The sequence below is a fragment of the Phaethon aethereus genome (genome assembly GCF_964289735.1).
Source record: "Phaethon aethereus genome assembly, chromosome: 7".
Lineage (NCBI taxonomy): Eukaryota > Metazoa > Chordata > Aves > Phaethontiformes > Phaethontidae > Phaethon > Phaethon aethereus.
The window spans coordinates 24,128,950-24,153,548 of NC_138583.1; the positions used below are offsets into that span (position 1 = coordinate 24,128,950).

The following is a 24,599-nucleotide window of genomic DNA, read 5'->3' on the forward strand; positions in this document are numbered from 1 at the left end:
ATATTTTGACTGTAAAAAACACAGAAATATAAGCCAACTTAATTTATCTGGAAGCTTAAGTGCTGGAGGCAAGATAACTCTGTGACAAATGTTTGCCCTGTAAACAGTATTTGAGGCACTTAAAAACAGAACAAAAACCCATACATGCTCCCTCTTTCCTGTTCCATTTTCACAACTCAGCCTTGCTGTCAGTAGTTATTATGCAACATCTGTTCTTGAATTTAAAACCAAAACAAACAAAACCCCATAAAAACCAGCAACAAAACCCCCCATATATTCCAAAGTTCAGTTGGTAAAATACATGATTTTCCCTTTTTACTTTGTTTTAAAGATCTTCAAGGTCTTTCTGGCTAGAGAATTCTGACTGTATTTTCACTTAAGTTTAAAAAAAAAAAAAAAAGTAGTAAAACTAGCTTTTCCTTGTCCCCAGTATCTCCTAGTAGTCTCCACTTTTTTTTTTTTATTCTATTAAGTAACTATTCATGGTAGAACAATATGGGACTTCCAATTTTGATTTTATTCTGTATCTGACAGTGGACTAGTTATGCCTCACCAAACTTGAAAAAATGTTTTTGAGTAAGATCTATTTTAGCAGAAGACAAGGGAAAGCAGCCTCACTTCTATTTTTGTCATGATTCTAATATAGGAAGCAGCTTTCAAAGCCCCTGCCAGTTGCCCTGAATGTCTGTCTGAAAGTGCTAAACAACAGTCAATCCCAACCGTTCCAGATTATTTATAACTGACTTCTTAGTTATCAGTCAGGGCTGCAGCATCATACGTTCTGCACTCCTGTCTTTGGGATTCACTTACAATCATGTTAAGCTTGGTAGGTCAGATGTATTTGATTTACTGTGATCCCATATAGGCAGCATCTGCATAGAAGACACAATGTTATTACCAGCAGTCAAAGGGTAAAGTTTGAATGTGGGGGGGGGGGGGGTGTTGTTTTTTTTTTTCACAGCTTCTTGGTCTATTTTATATTTATAAATTGTACTTCTTTTCCAAAGTTGTTATGGAATCATTGACAAAAGTACCACAATAAAATGTCTCCACTGCTGTTTTTCATTAGAAAAAGTTCCATTAGAACTAAAATTAAGCTTTTTAACTTTTTTATTTTAAGCTGTTTTGATGCATTATCAGGCATCTATTTCAAAAATACAGTGAAATGAAGAGATATTTGAAATTATGCTTGGTGCAGAATTTGGTGACGTGACTTATTCAGCTGTCAAATACTCACGAACTCAAATGTTTTCTTCCTTCCTTTTCTAGATATCTTCTCTTCCATGTTGCATTGCTAGTCTGTAAATTCTCTGACATTTTGAATATCATTCTTTCAAACAGAAAATATGCCACACCCCCACACCCCTTAAATTATAGGGGAGAGAATGAGTTGGGGTTTTGTGTGCTAGCAATCTCAAAGGAAAACAAGAAAAATGGATTGTTCGAATGCAGTGGAGATGATGTATGCAGGCTAATCTTTGATCACACATTAATAAAACCTGACCTCCAAGGCTTCTCTCACCTACTTGAATGTGCCCCACTGGCAGTAAAATTGAACCCTGCTCTTTCTGGAAAATATGCCATCACCTCCAGATAGACTTTAGTGTCCTTTTGATGGACAGCCTTTTTCATTAACAGGACACCCTTCCTATCTGTAGGGTCAGACCAGTGGGCAGTGTCTGGACTTACAACAGTGGTGGTTTTTTGTTTGTTTGCTTTGATAAGCATTCAGTTAGAGGTTTGGAGCAGACAACATCAGTAGTTGATGCCGTGGGTCAGCACAGTCAGCCAAGTTTTATACTGAAGCTGTTTTACATCATGGTTTTCTGTCTTCGTAGTTACATCCAGGTGATGACATCCCTCACAGTCCTGAATATATTAATACAGACTTTCAGTATCTACTTATTAGTATAATTTATTGCATTTGTGGAATGTTAACTATGTTGGTGCAATATATGATTTCCATATAGTCACACTATATTAGGAGCACTTTGTTAATATTCTTAGCGCTAGGAACAAAAGGCTGCGGGAACTATTAGCCATGGCTTATCTGATGAAGTATGAGATCTGAAAGATGAAAATAAAATGGTGCTTACAGTCTAGTGACCTTCCCCACCACCGCCACCCGCTCTGAGGGCTTTATCTGGTTAGTTTACTGAGCAGGTCAGGCCATAGTTGTGTAGTCGGTTCTAGCAAGCCTTATTAGCTAATTTATTAGTTGGTATGGTTGATTAGCTTAGGCGTAGCGGCATGTAAGCTGTTTTCAGGACTAGCTGGAGTCCAGAAACATTCCCCCAGTGTTGAGCTTGAACAAAGAGGTTTTCCTGGATTTGGCATCCTGAGCAGGATGGTGTCACCAGAGGTCTGCTTAGGCACATCACCTCAGATTTAGTGCTGGACCTGATGGACATAAACGGTTGTGTGTGAAATATGCTGGACTGCAACCTCCAGCACGGTGAGTTACACAAGGCTTATTTCAATGCAGTGCCAACATTATGATTTTGGACCTTGGGGGATCACAGATCAACATGGATGTGTCTGCACCATATTCCTCAAGCACATCTCTACTATCTGTGTTGTCCAGGTTTTCCTGTTTCCCCAGATATTCTAGGTTTTTGTTACTGTTACTGAATCTTGCCTGACATCACAGAATACACTGTGAGCATGTGTTTGGGAAAGCTATCTGGCTTGGTCAAGGGTTGAGTTTTGGTTATTATAATAACAAAACCAAAATCATCTGGTAGATCAAACAGCCCTTACAGGATGCATTGGTTGCCAGCGAGTTCAATATTTAGGTTGCTGAGACAAGAGGGACTGGTGGCACCCAGCTGTTGTGTCATTGAAAGTGTTTATTATGCACTTGGGTAAGAGAAGCTGGTAACAGCTGACAACGTAAGAGGTTCCTTTCTGTAGTTCTGAGCATCTGTATTATGGCCTTAACGTTTCTTTTTCCCCCTCCTACGCATTGTAAAGCTTAGCACCATGTTTTTATGTTCGTGTTAAGGCTAGTTCATTCCCATTGCCTGAAAAGTCTTTGGATTGCTTCCTTTGGCATCTGTTTGGATATGTTAATAACGGAACTGGCAAAATTATAAATGCCATGTGTTGGTCTTGGATAAGCAGATGCCCAGTTCGTAATGTGTTTACTTGGCTTTCACCACAGAGTTTTGGGAATTAAATGTGGTTTGTGGCTAAGTATTTTTTGAGTACCTATGAAATGTTGAGAAATAATGAAATAGGCACTGAGGAATGTTATGAAATGTAGTTACACATTACCATGACACAGTCTATCTCTCTCTGGCAAAATAATTCCAATTTTATTGAAATAGAAATTGATGCTTTTTTTTTTACTTATTTGCTGGTCTGCTGAGTTAGACAATGCTTATGCTAACTACAGTATTTTTTTTCTTTTTTTTTTTATTTAACAGATGGTGCCAACTGTTTCAAAAACATTCTTTTAGCTTTTTAACAGATTGCTAGCTTTAAAACAACTTTTAAAAAGTCTTTGCTTATTTTTTTCTTTTTGATAACTATGATTTTTCTAGCAATTACTAAAAACTGCAAAACGTATTTTAAAATGACAAAAATTATGCAAAAGTCTTCCCCTGTTCCTTTCCATTTAGGAGGAGTGATGGATAAAGATGAGATTTACAGTGAGAAAATGAAACATGGCAGAGCTTGGAGATAGGATGGGTTTGGAATGGGAGGAATGTTTTGGCTTTAGTTGATTTAGGTGCGTTGTGCAGCAGTCTGATCCTCTTGTGTTTTTCCTGTTCTTCAGTTAGTTATTCTGTTATTTGATGAAAATAAGCACACTTGTCCCTACTGCTCCACAGGGGACACTAAGGGTGAAAAATATCTCATGAAGAAGAAATTGGTGTATGCAAAGTTGCACAAAGTAACATTATGAAGTGATTCTCATGCTTTAATTTAAAACAACTGGTGGGACAGATTGTATGAGCCTTCCTGATGATCTCTAAGATAACGTTAGATGGGAACACTGTTGTGTATGGAATCTAATTCTAATTTCATCAGTCATATTCACAAGAAGGTATCTGGTTTGTCTGAATAGAGCAATCTATTGTACTGAAACCATTTGCTTTGGCTTAACTGATCTAATACTATACCGTCCAGCATAAAATGCCTAGACAATTTTGGTTTTTTAAAAAATGAAGTCAGAGATCATAATATTTGCTCGAATGGAAACTGATGTTCCTTATCCAGAAACATGTTGTATGGAAAATAGTGATGCAAGATCTTTTTTTAAGTGTTTTTTACCTATATTCCAACACATACATGTGCAATATCAGTCTTTCACCTATTGACATCTGAGGCCCTGTATATAATCTGTAGTCCCTGTGTCTTCCTACAGCAGGGCAGCATCATCCCAAATCAATGCAGTTTACAAAATGTGTGGTAGCAAGATGCTGTACATACTAATCTGCCCTTCTGTAGCTGTGTAGCTTAAGGTTGTTTTTGTATAGAATTTTCTGTTAGGTTTTTCATGACATTAGTTTAACCTCCCCTTTGTAAAGCTCTTCATGCTATTTTCTGTCTCGTACTAAAGGCTTGAGGATTCTTGGTGGTGTACTGATAACGATGATTTTAAAATGTCTTTCTTTGAGACTGCTGTGCTAGTTATCAGAGCATTCAAGGAGCTTGCTTCATATTGAGAATCTCTGTCCCTGAAACTATGTCATTTGCAATTTTTTTCTAGGGGTAAGCAAGAATTTGACGAGGTAAAACATACAAATATTTTTGAGCAATCAATCATAGGCAGAACAAATCTGATTCTGAAGTAGCATTGCAGGATTGTTCTTTCTCTCAGCTTTCATGTTGCTTTCAAGAAATGCTGTTTTCTTTCAGAATTGGTAGGTTGCTACAGAATTTTTTTAAGCCCTGAAGAAACCACAATTTTTTTGGCAAGCATTTGTTGACCCTTCTTCAAACAGCAACTAAGGAAGGAATGACCAGGTGTCTTCAGAAGGGGCTCAGCATCCATAGTCTCCACAGGATTTGGTAATAAAGATGTTTCCATCAGTCTTACTAGTTGCTTATGAATTTTATACTCTTCATCACTAATGTGTTAGTCCCCACAGTTTCCAGAAAAAAATTTGTAAAGACAATCCTGTGATGTTTTCAATTTCAGCCTGGATGTGCATCTGTCAACCAGCCTCTTTCATATCTGAATGTACTGGAAAGTGTGCTATATAATCAGAGGGTTAACTGCAGTTAACCATGTAACTTCATTTTACAGCATTAGTTAATAAATTGCTAGAAGAGTTTTGTAGTCGTAACTGTTCAGAGGCTGTTCAGAAGTTTTTGCTAGAGGCAAAATACCTTTTTTACAACGTAAGTCAATATGGAAGGTTGTTTTGTTGTATTCAAAACTGCATTCACTTCTAGATGACTTCTGTTGGACTATGTGATTACTGGAAGAAGATGGGATGGTCTCATAACTTGGTGAGCAGTCTCATCAAAAGGGCCTGAATTTCCCACAGAAAAAATTCAGGTTTCTAAAAGACCCAATTGATTTGTCGGTAGCAATTAAAGGAGGCATACTTTGGAAGCCCATATCACGGTCTGCAGCCTATGTAGCACTTTTCTATTAAATTCTATCCAATGCCTCTCAGTTTTAGTTTGACTGGTGGGCTAGGTAGTATGTTACATGAGGAGAGACACTTAGGCCACATCCATTGCGTCCAGCAAAGCCAGTTTTGAAGCTCATACGCATCGCATCTGCACCTAGTGATAGGTTTTTTCCATAAGCCTCCTGAGTCTTTAGGGAAAACTAAAGGTCACATGTTGGAGTTGCATAATACTCTGTTTCCAGAACAGTCTTTCCATAAATCATCTAGATGCTTTTCTGTTGGTCATATGCCAAAGAGGCAGGCTGTTTTCTCTCACTGCCTGGAAAGCTTAAGATTGCAGTGGGATTTCTTATACTTTGCACAAACTATCTATTTTATTAGAGTACACTGAGTTAAGTCACAGTTGATATTTAAGGCTTGTCTCAAGGGGATTGCTGCTTCCAAACTCCAAAGACTAGCTGACTGGAGTCTGGTTCATGCATCTACTAATCCTGATCGCAAGCTTTCCATCAAATGCCCAATTCTGTAGGTTCTCTTTAAATAGCAATTCCAAGCATCCACTTTCTGGACTAATTGTTGCAGTAAATTTGTTTGTGCAGATGCTGAAAATAATCGACTAGGACTTTTCAGTAAGAAAAACCTGTGTATAGTGCCCATTTTTTTTTCTTCATGGTTGTGCAGCTATTACCTGCAGTAAAACTTCTTGAAATACTGCCTTATTGAGACTAAATATACCTCTGACTTCAATGGAAAATAGATAAGTGTTTGGTTAAATGATGCAGTAATTTGAAGTATTGATGGTGGCCAAAAAAACCTGTAAAATTTCAGACAGGTTTACTGATGTCTCTTTTGGACAGAAACAGGAAATCTTAAAGATAGTCCTCATTAAAGAATGCATTCTTTTATGAGTTTTATGAATATTGTATGTATTAGATTTTTCAGGAGTATGTCTTGGATATTCAGTATTCTGAGTATATAGGTAACTGACACCAACTTCCATGCAAAGTGAGTATTTTTTTAATTTATTGGGCAATTAATTTTAATAAAGCTAGACTTGGTTGTGATCACAGGTTTTAAATCTTAATGTTCTTAATGATGATCTCAAAGAGAAAGGAGGAGGCCTATGAATTTATCTGCTAATAATCAAAGATGAATCTTACAAATATCAGCTATCCAAATCAGGGACAGGGTTAAGTTCACAACATTAACTGTTTTAGCTCTTACTCTGGGAGATGCAGATCCTCTTTTAAAGAAAGCTTTGCATTTAGTGAAACAGAAGCACACAGAGCCTGATGACTGATGTAGTGACACTTCCTAAATAAGAGCACTGAATCATGCATTTTTAGGGGTGTGCATCTCCTTGTAATTTTTGTGGATAATAAATATATTAGAATGTGATATATGGTATACTAATTGAGCATATATGTGTATTATACTGCTTATATCAAACTGAGTTACTGAGGAGCTTATACATCACACATGGCCTAGGCAGGAGGGAAAAATATGGTCTGACATAGATTCCCACTGGATTTGTAGCTACTATGAAATGTCTGTATAGGGAAGAAAATATGAATTCTGACTGAGAAGTCTCTTATTGATGATGTATTTAAATAGTGAATTGATATTTAAGCTAAAATGAAGTATGTTAAATAATTCTATGTAGCTACTGTTTATACTAAAATTTTACATGGGATAATGACTAAAAGACTCCTAAGCAGACTGCAGATATGTTTCTTCTTCACTATTGTCACTTCGTAGTACACGTATGAAAGAAAATGCTGCTAATTTTGATTTGAATGACTGTCAGTTCATAGTATCTAGCAAAATTTTCTTTCAAAACGCACTAATGCATAAGACACTAAAAAAAAGTTTAAGTCAGCAAAAACAGAGTGGAGAATTGAAAGCATTACCTGGAATTTGAATGTGTCTAAGTACAGAAAAAGCTTTCCATCACTTATCTATAGGAAGTAACCAGACCACTTTTGTCAAATGGAAGCAGTTACATATTTGGCTGATTCTCATTAACCACTTCTAAAGCTAAGTAGATTTTACTGTGGTTTGCACACACCTCCCCCCCGCCAAATCCTATTATCATTAAATGTTGCCTTTTCTTTTGTTTTGTAAATGGAAATATATTAATTGATCTGTAAGTATTATGGGCTCCAGTATAAAAGCAGTCCTTTGAATAGCACTATCGAGGCTAGATAATATTTTGTGCTTTGCTAATAGCTTGTGCTATGTCTTGTTTTGCTAATAATTTATGAAGTGCCAAATTCTTCTTCCAAATCACTGAAATAAGTTCAAGGGGATGATTGGGGGTGCTGGTGAAAAGAGAAGTTCTGTATTAGCACTGCAGCATACTTGCTGTTTCTGAGGGTTGTCTGAAAAAATAAGTCATTCCCTACTCCTGCCCCCTGATGGGTTGTAATCATTTAATGCATTAGAAGCTTGTGCTCTCTTTATAAATTCCTATAAGCATTATATTTATAATACTCTGTATTTTGTTCCTTGAATTACTGTATTGGTGCATGCAATTCTACCCCTAAGATAATGATACAGTAATATAAAATTAGTGCAATATCATCTGAATATATAAATCGGCAATTTATCAAAGGTAACAATTGTACTTCTAGTCTCTCAAATCAGTGGTTAGGATTGGCCATGGGAATGCATCGGGTGCTGGAATGAAAGATGCTGTGGATGCCTCCACCCAAGGCAGCGTATATGCTTCTCTCCGATGCCAAAAGCTAGGAGCAGCTGAGAGCTGGTGCCTCTCTCAGATGTCTCAAATGCTGCTCAGTTGGCAGTTTTTATCTACTTCATACCGTGCAAATTCTACCCAGTTTTAGGACCTATGATGTATGTCACTACTGATTATACTGGGATAGTATAAACAGTATGTTGTAAACCAATGGAGGCTGTGCAGTTTTCATTTAATAAAGTGAAAAATATAATGTTTTAGAGGATTTGATAACTCCAGTAATATTTTTTATAAAATGTGCAGTTCTGATCTTCCAGAAAAATGCATCCTCTCAATAACAAGAACTTCTTTTTTCTTGAGAGAGAAATTTGGTCTGCAGCTACGCGTAATCAAGTTTTGGAAAAACCTGTTATTAAGGAAGGTTTTTCAAGCTGCATTGTTTTCTATATAGTCAACAAAGACAAGAAACTTGAGCAACTAGAACCTGAAAACAATCCACACGAGTGAACATTCAAAGCAGTTACTAAGCAGCAACACACCACAGCAATTGACAAACTGACTACTTGATTAGAAGAAGAAAAATCAAAGCTTAGTACTGAAGTTCTGCATTCTGTCTTAAGAAAAGTCTTATGACTTCAGTTTTTCTCTAGGCAAAGTTCACTCGCTGTGAAGTGCAGATTATGCTCACAGGAGAGTCAGAATCGCACAGAATCAGGAAATACGTTGCTGGCTTGGTCTATGTAAATGCCATTGGGTATGTTCTCTTTTCAACTGAAGTTCTTTACTTTGAATGAAGCTCTTAACAACAGTCCCAAGTGTTTTGTGTATCACAGCTCTAGTAAGTGCCGTTTCCTTTCTTTTTTTTTTTTTAAGAAATTTTAAGAAAAACATATCATGTAAAATGAAAACCATTTGTATTGTAAACCCCAATATCAAATTTTATTAATAACTGACTTCAGCTAAAAAGTAACCTAGATTTTTGGACCTTTGCTTTTTTCTCCTGAAAACCTTTGTGTTGAATTTCACTGTGCATGGAATAGAAGCTGAAATCAAGCAGACAATTTGTATTTATCTAGAATTTTTCTGTGTTAATGTTGCTTGGAGTAGAATTGGAAATTGGCTTATTTGCCAAGAAGAGTAATGGGTTTTGTTCAAACTTGGAAACTGATCTCTTTTCAGCCACCTGTTCAGAGTAACAGCAGCAGCAGACCTGACCCCCTCTAGACGATGAGAATGAGCTGCTCTGCCCAGAGCAGTCACTGTTTCATATTGCCCTCGAAAACCAAAACTGAAAAATTAAATTCTGAATTCAGTTGCTTTTTTGATATTTATGAATGTAAATGCATGTCTTTTCATGCTGCTGACCCAGTAAACTTCACAGACAGCTCTTGCCTCATCAAAAATTTAGTCTTTGTCATATGATTAATTCATGTGACTACTCTTATAACTACAATAAACCAAATTGTATGTTATAGCCTTCCTTTTATGTTTTTATACCCTTTAATTCTGATTTACAGCTGCTATAGATCATGTTCCAGTCTGAAGTCTGAAGTTTTAAAATGGCTGTGACCTTTGAAAGAGGAGACAACCTTATAAATTTGCTGTTGCAATGTTTTACACTAGTGTAGAAGTAAAATGCCAGATAAAAAGAGAGCCTTTAGTATGCTTGTAGAGTATTCTTATAGTTTTGTGTTTGTGTTTTTTTTTTTTTTTTTAAAAAAGCAGTTTCATGTTTTCTTTTTCAATAGAGAAAAGGAGTATTTTTACTACAGGACAAACTGAGATGGTGTATATATACTTTTCCCCATAACTGGTAAAAGTCTTGAAGTAGTGATGACTAGCAAATCCTTTCTGCTTCTTGACGTATTTTGGAATTGAAAGGAATTTTTAAATCTTTAGCTGTATATATTCATTATAGCACTACTGAAATGTTGTTCTTTCTCTTCAACATAGAATTGTAGAGGAAATATTGGGGCAACTCTCCTGATGTCCCAAAAATAATGCATGTTCTCATGGAGCAAGCAGATATTCTGTGGGTGGGTTGTTTTTTGGTTTTTTTCCCCATTTAAATTGAAGATGGGGGGGAAAACTCTCCATAATATTTATGACAACACAGGAGGTTTCTAATGTCTCTACTATTTGTGATATAAGATCATTAGTAGTAAGGGTTAAATGTTAGTTTCCATTCTTTTGGTAATCTCAGTGATATGGACTATTTAATGGTAAAATTGGAATTATGAAGACATGCAATTTATTTTACAGAAGCTACTGATACAGAACCTCAGTTTTCAGCTCTTCCATAAGATCTGCTTGCTTGCTGACTTTTCTTGATGTGTATCCTGTCTTCCATTTAGCTATGTATGCTTCATTTAATTGCTATTTAGATTCAGGAGCCAATTATTTTTAAATGGAACTGAGGATATAGAGTACATACCTTTAATTAAAAACAAACAGAACTTACCCCAAAACTTGTCTTTAACATGGCATATGGGGAATTTCTTACATATCAGACTACTCAGACATAGTCTGGTACTCATTAAAAACATGCAGAAATGAGTAGGAGTCTCTCTAAGATGCTAAACTGTTCCCATTTCTTGTACACCTTTTGTTTTTTCAAGAAAGGATTCAGCTGACAGGGTAATACACTGCCATTTAAAATTAGACTGACTAAAAGAAATTCATCTTTGCAGCCCTGACTAATACATAATTTCGCTCTTCTGCAGTAGCTAAGTGAGATTACAGCCTGTTCTATTTTAAGGTTTCTTAAGTATTTAAAGCCTTTGATGTTTTTTGAAATTCCAGTCATGTCACTGCAATATTTAAAAGAAAATCTGCATTTTTTTAACACCTCAGATTTTTATTTTTCAAAAAGAGTTTCATTTTTAATAGTTGTTTCATCTTTGGATTTAGAAATGTGTTTTATTCACATTCAAAGCATCTTCTAATAAGATTACTAAGGGTGACTTTGAGCAATGACCCTTTGCCATCACATTAACTGATTTAGAAATTTGGTTCACACTGTTTCTAACTGTTCCTTTGTTGTGGGATTTTAAAACAAATTTATTCTGAAAGTTTTAGTAAATACAACCATAATTCAATCCAAAACTATTTTTGAAAATCCAGAATAAATAGAAGAAGAAAGTGCTATTTATATGTCATGAAAAAATTAAGTCTACTTTTTTAAGGTAGCAATCTCAACCATCTAAAAATAAACCCAAACACGTGAGACTAGAACATTAATTTTCTTTGCCAGTTTAACTCCATCTTATTTTTAATACAATAATATGAGATGTGTATATATATATTGAAATACTTTTAGAAGATATTTTAGGTGGCTGCTAGATCTTACTGTCATCTTGGAGCCTATAAAAACATGACAAAATACACTGTCTAAACTTCAAAAAGAATGAAAGAAAATGTGCTTCAAAGGTAGTTGTAACTTTTTTCAAGTGTAAGTAGTCCTTCCATTTTGCATATGAAATGAATACATGTGACTACCCAAAGACTGTTCTGACTTGCAATATGTGAAGAGAAAGTCCTCTTCATTTTCTTAGTTCTGCCACTCAACATCAGTGTTATAAAACTGGAAGCACATGACCTTTAGACTATGATTTCTATGTCTGATTTTGTAAGTGGGCTGAATTTTGGGAATTCTGGATTTGAGGTCAATTACATAGGAAATCAATAGATGATACGCAGACCTCTGACATGGATATTCAAATACTCTTTGACCTTATATGTAATTCTTCATTACAATTTTTTTCTTTATTTGAAAAGTAGTCCTAATTCGAAGAGCCAGAAATAGGTTAATCTTTCCCTATTGGTTATATAACATTTGAAAACCAAAATGCTGGCCTTGTACCAGAAGCTGCAGCTCATGGTTGTTGTATTTGAACAGAAATTTATATATTGCTGTTCTCAAATGCAAGAACTTAAGCAACTTATGAATTACTTCTAGTATGCACAAGTTGAGCATAAAATGGTGAACTTCAGTTAATATTAAGAGATGGAACTAATTTACAATTAACTGAAATTTCTAAGTAAAACTTCTGATTGAATTCAATCCAGTCTGGACTTCATTAAGTGAGAGATCTGTGCAGCTGCTCCATTAGCACCTTTCTGAAATATTCCTGTATCACGAAGTAACTAGAGACTGTTCTGACAGCCTTAGCACTTGCAACATTAGTAATTAATCACTGAAAATGAAAGGAGTGCAAAATTCCGGCATACCTAACTTCTTTCCTGCCTTCTCCCATAGGTTACAAAACGCAGTCAATGATTTCACTTCACTCCATGAAACTTTGTGCCTAATGATGGAGCTGTACAAGGAAGTTGTTACCAGGTTTAGAAAAATAAGACAAAGCCCTGGTGTTTGGTTTGCTTGTTTGTTTTGTTGTTGTTGTTTTTTAATGTCTTTTATTCATGGATCCTCTGAAATGCAGTCAGTCCTTTCCTGGTGAGCTGTGAAAGGCATAGAGTTGGATCATCTTTAACTCTGAGAAATACTTTGGCCAAGAAGATAGCCTTCTCTGATAAACTCTACCAGCTATGGCTTGCTAAGTTGAATGGTGTCTACAAGACCCATAAGTTTATTTTCTCCCTTGCCTGATACACTGAATACACATTCTGCCCTAATAAAGGTTCATGAGTAGTTCTTTTCACTTTAATTACATTTGAGGAAGGAGGGGCAGAACACTCCCATATGATTGCCTGTAATATGTACCAACATGCCAGTTTTTAACATAAAAGTATGAGTATCAAGATTCTGCTATTATAAGAAAGGCAGAATAAGCACCTTAATAAGCTTTCCATCTAGCATGTTGTTTTGAAGAGGTCACTGAAGCCTTATTACAGAATGTGCTTTCAGTAACACACAGAGGTTCCCATCATTAGAGAAGGTATGCCTGTGTTGGTATCAATGGAAATAGGGATTTTTCCAGACTGTCTAGGCTGGCAAAAATGCATTTTCCAGAGCATAGCAACATTATATGGTAGTTCGAAGTGTGTCTTGCATTTCAAGTGACAATCTTGTTTCAGGCTTACGGGACACAGCGTATATGCCAGATTTTCCAGTTTGCTCTCAGCAAGGTTAAGTGAAATTAGACCAACTGGACTAAATTACCCTTTCATATGGAAATTGTGTCACTGTTTAATGGGACATGTACAAAGGAGCTTAGTTCTTGTACTGCTTTCCATAAAATAATGAATCCTTGAGCTCAAGGTTGAGGAGCTCCTAGGCTGTGCTTCAGAATCTAGGGAAATTAATCTTTGCCTCATCTTCCCCCTGCTGTATGCCTTTAACAGTTGTAGTGACTTTTCTTAATTCAAAATACTTTGTTGCCTTTTTCCAGTAAATTGCAAATTGCAGTGTTTATTGTCAGCACTATGGCAATGTGTTGTACCAACAGCTGAGAAGGAGCTGGATTGTTTCTGCTCTGCCAAGAAGCCATGTATGTGTGTATATAGAATATTCAGCTGTTGTCAGGTACCTTGCTGTTTTCTGGGGCTTCAAATATCCTGCCTGTTTTACTTTATGGAATCTGAATGAGGAGCAGTCCCTTGAGCACTCAAACCTGTAGAATGTCTGGTCAGGTAAGAAAGGATCACTGCTGAAGTTTGTCTGCAACGTACTACCACAGCATGCTACTGAGATTCTGCTGTAGAGGATTAAAATTTTGAAATTCATCACATCTCTTCCTTCTTGGGGAAAAAACCCATATTCTTTAAGTCATATGATAGCCATGATGCACAGAGAAGAGAATGTGCTGAAGCACATGATGCTGAGGAATCTGAAGCAACTTTCAGCATCTGCTACGTAATTCAGGTTATTTAGATTAATATACTTTTGTTTTGGAAACTGATCATCTTATTAATTCTACCCCACCTACTGTCTTTAGACATGAATTAAATGTCTTTTAAACTTAGGTGCCCCTATAACTGACCATTCTGAACGTTAGAAGTCGACTGGCCGTGCAGTAAAGCTTTTTGGGGATTAGGCTCATCTCTCATTGTGGGTAGCAGAAATAGGAATAGAAATACACAGTAGAACAGGATATAATGCCTAAAGTAGATGCATTTGAGAATCTCTTCAGGAAGGAATGCTCTTAAGAGTTTTATAAAGTTATAGCCAAACTTAGCATTAAACACAGCTGACAGAAAAAGAATTACTGTTAGCTTACAGATTGGTATGCTGTTTTTTCTTTAAATTGTGGCTGAAGGTATTACAAATAGTGTTTTGTTCCTGTGGAAAAAAGTTATTTCATTATTAAGCTCTATCCAGTGTGAGATAACTCTTTATGCAATGTCAATTTTGGCAGGTGTATTTTCCATTTTCAATATTTATACTGGAATCAGAGTTCAGAGTGCAACTCCTGCCAGAGAGTTCCAATCAAATGAAGTGCATCCACGGAAGCATACGCTTGCCTGTGTGAACAAGCAAATGCAGCTCTAAACAGTAGTACTGTGAGCAAGAGGCTACATCTTCAGTAATAGCAATGCCTCGCGCTTCCCACTGCTCACAGGAAGGAGCTGCACCTTCCTGAACTTAAGGTTCTTGCATCCCTATGTGCTTCTAGAAAATAAGTAAAAATACCTTTAACTTTGGCAGGTATCTTTCTCGGCCATATCAGCTTCTACATGATCCTTATATTATCTGAACTTCTGTTACTTAGTTATGTTTCATTTCAGTGTAATCTTTGTTAATCTTGAGTATCAAAAGACCTTGAATAATTGAAATAAATGTGCAATCACTAGGTTTTGAAGTAATGCTGGGCATCATGTCATGCTAGTCCAGCCTGCTTGCTCTTCTAGATTAACAGAAGACTTCTGCTGTAAGCTGCTTACCTGTCTTTCTGTGGAGGGCCTGCAGAGACTCCAGAGCAGGCAGGAGAATGTGTTACAGTCACAGGGGTCTAGAGAAATGGGGAGGTGTTAACTTACTAAACTTCATGGGAGGCACTAGCCCCAGGTTAGGAAACCGAATTCTTATTAACCTGGACTGCTTTTGTAATCTAGCAGCCAGAGAAAAATCAACAAGTATCTATTTGGTTAAATTAAGTGATTTGGGAAATTATGATTATACAATTTACTGTACCCCCAAATGGCTGTCAGCTCCAACTACCACAGATGTATCCTCCTACTATGACCTAGAAAGACCTGAAAAAGCTTCGTAGAAGAAAGAAGCATCCCAAGCTGTTGCCCATATTTTTGCTGAGTAATTAAGCCACAATAAACACTTCCCAATTTTAATTTTGACTTTATGCTAAAGAAATTTCCAGTATTTTGCTGGTTTAAGATTGTAAAAGTCACAAAAAGATAACATTGTATTTTTTTAGAGTTCAAATCTCATGGTCTGGTCAGAAAATAAATCCTGAATGTTCAAATCTATTTAAATATGTTGTAAACCATTCTTTTAAAGTATGCACAAATGTACATGTATTCTTATTTTGATTTCATAGTACTGGAACAATATGCACTGCATCTTCTGGCAATATGTCTCACAAGGCATTTATATAAAATATAAGGCAAGGATTGGGCTGAACCATAAAGTGTGGTCAGTTGGCTTCAGAGGTATAGCTACCATGGCAGCCTTTCCCAAGAATCTAGTTTTCTGACTGAGGCATTTTATAAGGCTGAAAAAACTGCTAAACTAATGACACTAATTTGTATAAATTTTTGCTCTGATTATTCAATATAATCAGAAGGGATGGTATGGAGTGAGGAAGAATATAACAAGTGCATGGATGGAAAATAAAATTAAGCTAAAAATGACAGTGATTGCAAGCTAATTATTTTTGTACTCAGTTAACATAATTAATTTTGTGAAGTCTAAAATGTTGAAGTGTGTTTATATCTTTAGGGGACTGTTTTAAGAGAATTACATCTGCTAGAGAGGAAACTGATGTTTTTACTAAAGAAATATTTCGCTTTCTATTGGGACTGGTATCTTTGATCTACTCCAACTCTAGGTATGCAGGTTCCTTGTTTGCTAAGAAGTGATGATCAAACTATTTTGTTTTGTTGGGGAAGTCAGTCTTTCTAGATGTGTTATGGGCTATAACTATGTTGTTAACACAAACTTTTTTTGGCCTCTGGAAACAAACAGCTGCATGGAATTTAATGTTCTTTGAGAAGTCACACAGGACTAGAGATAGTAGGGTAAGAGGTAATTTGGTAAATAATAACTCTACAGAGGAAAACACCTTTTCAGTATGTCTCTCAAATTTTTTTATAAATTAGAGTTGTGTAGTATTTATCTAAACAGGACATGCCAAATAGTACTCACTCACTCAGTACAAAATTAGGGTAAGTCACTACTATATTAATAGCAAATACGGTGTAAAGCTATATCAAAAGTTGTCATAATGTAAATATGGTGTATCATCATGTAGACGCTTGTGTTTGTGTAGAAGTTTGTGTCAAGACTTTTAGGCAGAGAATGTCTAGCAGTCCCTGCTTAAACTCCAGCTGCCTCTAATTGCTGCAGATTTTCTGAAAAGAGGTTGCCTGTAAAACACACAAGTGCTGAATTACAAAGGTCAAAGGCAACACGTTCATATTCAGTGAGAAAACTGAGTTGTACTGATGATGGAGCAAAAGAGCAGTGCGTGCTCGGCAGAAAGTGCTCTTAACCAGGCAGCTGTATTCAAGCCTAGCAGCCAGTCTTTAGATGGCTTTGCTTAGTGTAGAGTGTGCTGTATTAGTTTCACTTCTGAGGGAGCAAAAGCACAGACTGCTTGGGTCAAATCTTCATTCAAATTTAACAACATTAAGTGGAACTGAAGAAAGCTTTCTTGCCAGCTGCATTCAGAGGAGCACTGAATACCACACGCGCTTAGTTTTACTGGCTAATTTAAAGACCTAAAATTCTGAATTGCCTGGAGCAATTTTTATGGGACATTCTCCTTTATCTCTTTTGAACTGCTTTATTTAAATATAAATAACAACAGCAGGTCTTTGACTTATAATAAAACACAACGAATGCCATTCATTTTCTCTCATGCGTATTGTTTTTAGGTGATCTTTTTTTTCTCATAGTTAAGTATGTGAGCATAGAAATCTATTTATCTGTTTACGTGTCCACTTTTTTGACCCTTTCTTCTAATATTTATTCATTGTATATAGTATACAGAAATTCGGTGCTTCCACTGTAAGATGACGGTCACCAATACTAGCAGATACCACTGATAAATAGCTCAGATACAGTTGTTGGATAATAAGAATCCCTTATTCACCAGCCTATATTCTCACTGCTCAAAATCCTTAATTAATCAAATAAACATACTCAGATGCAGCAAACAGTCTTGTCTCCATTCTAAAATCAATACTCTCTGAGGGTATGATCTATTCGGTGAATTTAATTTCTGGAAAAAAACCTAACAGCCTTAATAGTTATTTGTAATTTATATCTCTTACTCACTTCTTGGGTTTGTTTTCTTTCTTTTAAAAATGCTTTATAAATTAATCTGTTCTTTTTCTTTCTTGTGCCTTTATCCTTTCCAAGGTTATGCCTTTCTGCTGTTCCAGGAAGAAAGCTCTGTACAGGCTCTGATAGATGCCTGCCTGGAAGAAGATGGAAAACTCTACCTATGTGTGTCAAGTCCCACAATCAAGGATAAACCAGTAAGTAGCTTATGCCATGACACTTATGCTGGCTGCTAACCCACGTGCTGTTACTCTTTTCAGTTAATAAAGAAAGAAATACTTGACTTGTCCATTTCCTGTTGCTCTCCTTTGCTGTTACACTGAATTGACTTTATCAGCGTAACATGGTTTTAATATTTGCTTCTTTCTGATGAATGCCATGTTCAACTAACTTTTATATTTGGTATTTCTGGTATCTCACAGGAGTACACATCCTTTCACAACGTTAGCTGTAAAACAACTGGGTTATATTTTTTTCCTCTCTGTTATTTTAAAGAAAATAAAGGCTTATGCAATGAAATCAAGAAACTTAGGCCCTCCCATGAAAATCCAGATAGCTTCAGATATCCCCTGTACTTCATTAGGCTCCTTGAGTATTATTTTTTCGGCGTGCAATAGCTAATCAATTCATAATTAAGGTCTGATTTACCTTATGTAAACTTTAGGGTAAAAACAAGTAATGCGGACAGCTGTTGCAGAATAGAAGACACGGTAACATGTTTCTATTGTTCACATCTAACATTCTTTAATGCTAGTCTTTTTTGTGGCTATGGATACATACAGGTTAAATGAAAACTACAGGCAAGTATGATTAGATAAAAAACATGCTGCCTTTAAAAAAGACTGTTAAAAAGCTTGCACAGATAAATGAACAACCCAATATTATAGCACAGTGAGTGTGCTTATGTGATTTCTAGGATCAATAAACGGACAAATGAACAGCTATATCCAAACAACTCTGAGCAGATTTTTTCCTGCGTAATCTAAAGATTTCTTATCAACTGTGTTGCTGCTTAACAGAAGTGAGCATTCACACATTATAAAAACCCCTTTTGTATCCAGGCACAGTAATTAATTTTATCTCCATTCTTATCAGTGCTTTAAAAGTTGTAGATCACTGTATGTGATTTCAGAAAACCAGAAGCCGAAACTGCAACTGTAATTGCACATACATGGTAAAATGTTCTGAAAGTCCATTCACAGATTTCTTATTATAATGGCGATTAGGGACAGGGAATTAATGAGGTAGGAGTTTGCTATGATGAAATTTAACTCAAGCCTGGCCTCTAGAGGTGATAAATGAACTGTCCACCTTCTTTCAAACAAATAAGCTTGCTTTGGTGCTTATACCACCGAATTACTGCTTTTGCTAAATTAGAATTATGTTTTTAATTATGGAAAGATTTGGAAGTTGTGTCTTGATTTTTGAATTGTCAAGTTCCTCTGCTAAAAAAAAAAATCATTAATACAGGTGCAAATCCGACCTTGGAACCTAAGTGACAGTGACTTTGTGATGGATGGGTCTCAGCCTTTGGATCCAAGAAAAACTATCTTTGTTGGAGGAGTTCCACGGCCCCTCCGAGCTGGTGAGTAGAAGGAAAATGTAGCGCATGTAGTAGGGTGTTCCAGATTAATCAGAAAAGTTATATAGTATATGTAAAAAAAATAGAGCAGAAAATATATCCTGTCTTTTCCAAAGATCGTAGCTCACTTTCTAAGTCAGTGAGTGTCTTCCTGTCTACAAAATAAAAATATTTTTTTATTTTTAAATAGGTTACTAATCAAGATTTTCAACAGAAACAGTTTTCCCCAAGTTTGCGTAACATCCTAGAACTTGGCTGACTTTTCATAATGTATACCATCTTAATCCTAACCCTGATTTGCTTGCTGAGATGCAGTCAAGTTCACCCTTCCTTTGACTAGAAGACAAACTTCTCCCAGCCCCTTTCCAAACCAATTCCAACTGAAGCTCTATGGTTTCTCTTTCCCTTTTTCTCAACTCTAACCTTAATTTTCCCACAAATGTGCAGACAAGGCCTCTTGTCCAGAAGAAAGATTTCTCCCAGCCCAGGTCTCTTGGTGGCCCCACTCTCTATTGAAGAACCCACTCCTAATGTAGCTCTCTTTCTCAATCTTTTTTTTTTTTCCCCACCCTTAACTCTTTTTCATCACTTTTATTTGCAGAACCATAGCCAAGACTTCTTAGGAAAGACTTAGCCCAGCCCAAATCTCCTGGCAGCCCCTACTCTTTGAAGGCCCCTTTTCAGCACTGCTCCCAGCTGTAGCTTGACACACTTTTCTTTCTTCCTAACTCTTAAATTTTTGGTGAGCCAATGACAAGGTGATGAAGCCATTAGCAAGTTGAAACATTTCTCCTACCTAGGTCTTTTGGCAGCCCTCACTTCCATTTAGTAGTTTCTCTCCACCCTCACTCCAAGTCAGCTGCATGGTTGCTCTTTTTAACCCTCTCAACCCTAATCCTAATTTTCCAGGGCTGTAGTAAGACAAGGCCCCTCAGTCACTGCCTCGAAGACAGACTTCTGGATCGGGTTTCCTGGTAGCCCTCACTTTTTCTTTGGCAGACACTTTCCAGCCCACTAGAACTGCGGCTCCTCGCTTTCTCTTTCTCCTAATCCTAATTCTTTAAGGGAAGCTGTACACAAGGTACCCCCAGCCATTGCTGACAGTAAGATTTCTCCCACCCCAGGTTTCTTGGCCGCTTTCACTTTCCTCACTATCTTAAAATAAGGCATAATTGTAAGATGGTAATTATGTAAATAGTAACAATTAAACATTACCTCATTTCTAATTATAGCCATTTTTAAAACTCTATGTCATTTGGCCTGTCATAGATTACATTTGAAATGCATTACATTTGAAAACTGATGTCTCTCAATAGTTAACCTCTCCAAAGCGAACAGTTTCCAGTTTTTCTTGTTTGCCACTTTAAAGATCTGATACAGAAGTTTTTCCTAAGATGTCTAAACACTGCATGGTTTCCTTGCCCTGGAATTCTATATATTTTTCGTCTATTGGCAAGACTAACTTACTGGAACCACTATTGTAAATGTTTTTAAGTGTTCCTGATGTTTATTCCATACGTTACTTTCTGAGATCATTACCCAAATGATGATTCCAAATCATTAGAAAGTTCAGGAATCTACTAGTTACTACATTATGCCGATAGCTTTCCCTTACTGTTTTCACATATTAGCATTAAAAAAATGGCTGACTTGGCAGGGCCTGTACAGGTCCCAGTATCTTGCTTTGTGAGGGTCTGTCCTTCATCCATCTGACAACTTCATCTGCCTATCAACTTTAACAGACAGCTTGGCTCAGTGACCGTATATCTGTGCACACCGTACCTGCCTCTTCTCCCGCTTCCTTCAGCCTCTTTTCCACTTTCTTCAGTTCTTTACCTTAACTTTCCTCCTATATGTTTCCTCAGCCATGCACTCAGCATGGCTTATTTTATGAAGGGTATTTATAACTTCTTTAGAGTTATTCTTAGTGTGAGAAAAAGCAACAAACCATTTTAAATCATCCACAGTCAAGTTAATGTTCTACAAAAATACGAAGCTACATTGCACTCAAAATGTAGGCTTGCTTTAAGTGTAATAACTGCTGATGTTTCACAAAATATTGTTTCAAATGTACAACACTTCCGTAGTGTCTTTTCAACCTTAGTACTTCGGGTAAAATGTCAGATTCTAAATACAGGAGTATGTTCAAGTGATCTTACATGTAAACTAGCATTAACAAGCCCAGCTGGAGCTAGGGGAGATCCTGAATACCTAATCCCAAATACCACAGTTTTAATTTACAATTCTAAAACAGGTGACCTGATACCTACTTTAACAACATAACCCTGCATTTTTTTCACACTTCAGTCACACCAAGATTTTTTTTTTACAGATTCTGGTTTTTGCCTTTATAGTTTACTATAATGCATGTAGGGTTGCTACAATCTGCTAAAACCAATGTTTGGGTTTGCTCTTCAGTATGCTAACGTAAATAGTGCTTTTTCTAATGCAACAAACCAAATGCAACACTTATTTATGTTAAATCTATAATATTTGACAATTGATTTCTTGCAGTTGAATTGGCAATGATTATGGACCGTTTATATGGAGGTGTCTGCTATGCTGGCATTGATACAGACCCAGAGTTGAAGTATCCAAAAGGTGCTGGCAGAGTGGCTTTTTCCAATCAGCAGAGCTATATTGCTGCTATCAGTGCTCGCTTTGTCCAGCTCCAACATAATGACATTGATAAACGGGTAAGTAAAATAGCATGGAACAGAATGGTTGTTACTCACAAAACTGTACAGAAATGAAAAACATCCTTATATTAATATTGTGTTGGAGAACACTGTAACCTCTGTTCTTCAGATGATATTTATTAATTATTTAAAAGCTTATTTAATCAATGAAAGTAGAGTGAAAAAATGTATCTAAAACATCTTAAATAACTGTTTAGCACTAAAACCAGAAAATAGTTGGTGGTAAGATCATTTGTTTTGAATTCTGAAGGTCAAACACTGCAGTATTTCACAGCTTCTTTCTCTTCCTTTAGATGTTTGCTCATTGTGCATCAACAGCTTTTAGTTAGTGGCTACTTACATAGCTTCTGGCATTTCTGCTATTATTAGGCAGCATTTTCTCTTGGCAATGTATGTCTAGACTTGAGGTTCCTAACACACAGGTTTATCATAAGTGTAATAGGTAATTTTGACCTCAAAAGACTTGAGAATTATTTAACCAAAACTAAATGCCAGTAAGGTGCTTGATAGGCAAAAGCGGGTAAAATCAGATGTTTTTGTTCAGTCCATATGAAATCCTGGTTTCTAAAGGGCTTTTCAAGTATAGAGTGAAGTTAAAGTTATTTATTGAAAGCTGAGTTGAAGACATTCGAAGAAAATATTACTTAATTTCCAAGATTATTTTCTTCCTACAGACCTTCTGTCTTCACCTCTTGATTACATGTACAAGTAACACCTATGTTTTTAAGCACTCAGATTTTTAGAATTATTCAAAAGAACATACAGAACATACAAAGGAACGTTGTATTTTTACAACAGGGATGGGCTTGTTTTCTACATATAGAAACACACAGCTGCTAAGTCCAAGCTATTTTTACTTTCTCTTTAAAAATCTGAATGGAACTTTTTGTCAGATTAGATGAGGTCATGAGGGAAAATTCAGCATAAAGCTTTTTTGTATAATGTTTCTTGTTTTTCAACTTAATATGTCATTCTGTATTTCTTTGATACTGTATGTATTTAAGTGTAGTTATGGAAGCCAAGTTTTCCTTGCAATATAAAAATTTTTGCCAGACTAGCCCTTGTGCGGTTACAGCAAAATTATTTACAATAAAAGTACATTTATTTGTTTTTTCTAACTCTGTTAATGTAGCTGACTGCACTTAAACCACTTTAAAAATAGCATCATAGAGCCATAAGAATTACACATGCATAAACCAATGAATTCCCCAGGATGAGTAAACACTCAATTTAAATGTGTAGGCTTGACTCTTAGGGACAGACACACAGGACAGAACTCTCATGTTGTCAACTTCTGTAATAGTATTATTGCAAGTGCCTAGTCATGCATCAAAATACTGCCCTTTGGTACAAGTGCTTTAAAAACAAAAGGAATTCCAGTCCTAAGATGTTTACAAATGAGTGTAGGACAAAAGTCAGCAGTTCTCCAGCCTATTTGTAATTGATTGCAAGGCCCTAGTTGCAACTATGAAATCTTACTGTGCTTCTAGAGCTAAAAATCTGTAGACAGTTATTTTTGCCAGGATAAGGCAGAGTATTTAATCTTGTTTCATTTGAGTTTCCTCTTCATTTATAAATCTGGTCCTGCATTTTGAAGTTCACAAAAAAACAAAGAAAGAAACAAAACAAACAAAAAAAACCCCTCTGGTGAGTTTCAGAGTTTTTTTCCCAGACCTCTGAATTTTAGAAATATAACTTTGTTCTTTACAATTTTTCTTCCTAAATGCTGCTCTTTTGCACCCTGCCCCCATAACAACTGTATTCACATTCCTGGAGGTTCCTTAGACGGCAGCAAAATCCTTGGAGGTGCTATTTTTACTGTCCTTCCATCTTACTACTTTCACATACCTAACTTTTCCAAGAAATGCTGGTTACCAAAGTACACCCTTTTTTCTTAAGATATTCTGACAAGTAAAGTGAAGTGATTGATATGAAAATGTAACTACCAGCCTTGCTGCGTTAATCCAGCATCAGTTGAAAACCTTCAACAGAGTCAAAAGAACTAAACCAGTGTTCCTTCTGTTCATACTTGGCAAAACTATGTCATCTTCTTACAGTTATTTTTCTTCTTCCTGGTGCAGGTGGAAGTGAAGCCATATGTGCTGGATGATCAGATGTGTGATGAATGCCAGGGCACTCGCTGTGGTGGAAAATTTGCTCCATTCTTTTGTGCCAATGTTACCTGTTTGCAGTATTACTGTGAATACTGCTGGGCAAGCATACACTCTCGTGCTGGGCGAGAGTTCCACAAACCACTGGTAAAGGAGGGAGGCGACCGGCCCCGCCACGTCCCATTCCGCTGGAGCTGAACCCCATGCCTCACCCAGAAACAAGTACTGGAGTAGATAAAATCGAGTGAAAAGAGAGCGCTGCCTCAGGGCTTAGTGTTCTGGAAATCTGTGCATTCGTCCTCGACTTTAATGAAGATATGGGTCTTTTTATTACTATTATTATTATTTACAGTCACATTACTGAACTCAGTGTCCAGTATAATACAAACCGGCAGAGTGTAACTGTACTGATTTTGCACTTTGATTCACACAAACATCTGCTTGGTACCTTAATTTCCTACACAAGACTTGTCACTAGTGACATTATGTAG

General features: G+C 36.4%; 1 protein-coding gene across 4 annotated transcripts in view; it reads left to right on the top strand.

Moving 5' to 3' along the window:
- The window catches only part of CPEB3 (cytoplasmic polyadenylation element binding protein 3), a gene marked incomplete at both ends in the record, with an annotated part of 88,548 nt that extends 64,242 nt beyond the window's left edge, over positions 1 to 24,306 (top strand). For all 4 annotated transcript variants that reach the window (XM_082001982.1, XM_082001979.1, XM_082001980.1 and 1 more), the window contains 4 exons: positions 17,795 to 17,913; positions 19,187 to 19,301; positions 21,813 to 21,994; positions 24,079 to 24,306. In XM_082001982.1, coding sequence (XP_081858108.1) covers positions 17,795 to 17,913; positions 19,187 to 19,301; positions 21,813 to 21,994; positions 24,079 to 24,306 — 644 coding nt within the window. The remainder of the gene's footprint in view (positions 1 to 17,794; positions 17,914 to 19,186; positions 19,302 to 21,812; positions 21,995 to 24,078) is intronic.
- Positions 24,307 to 24,599: the final 293 nt, after the last annotated feature.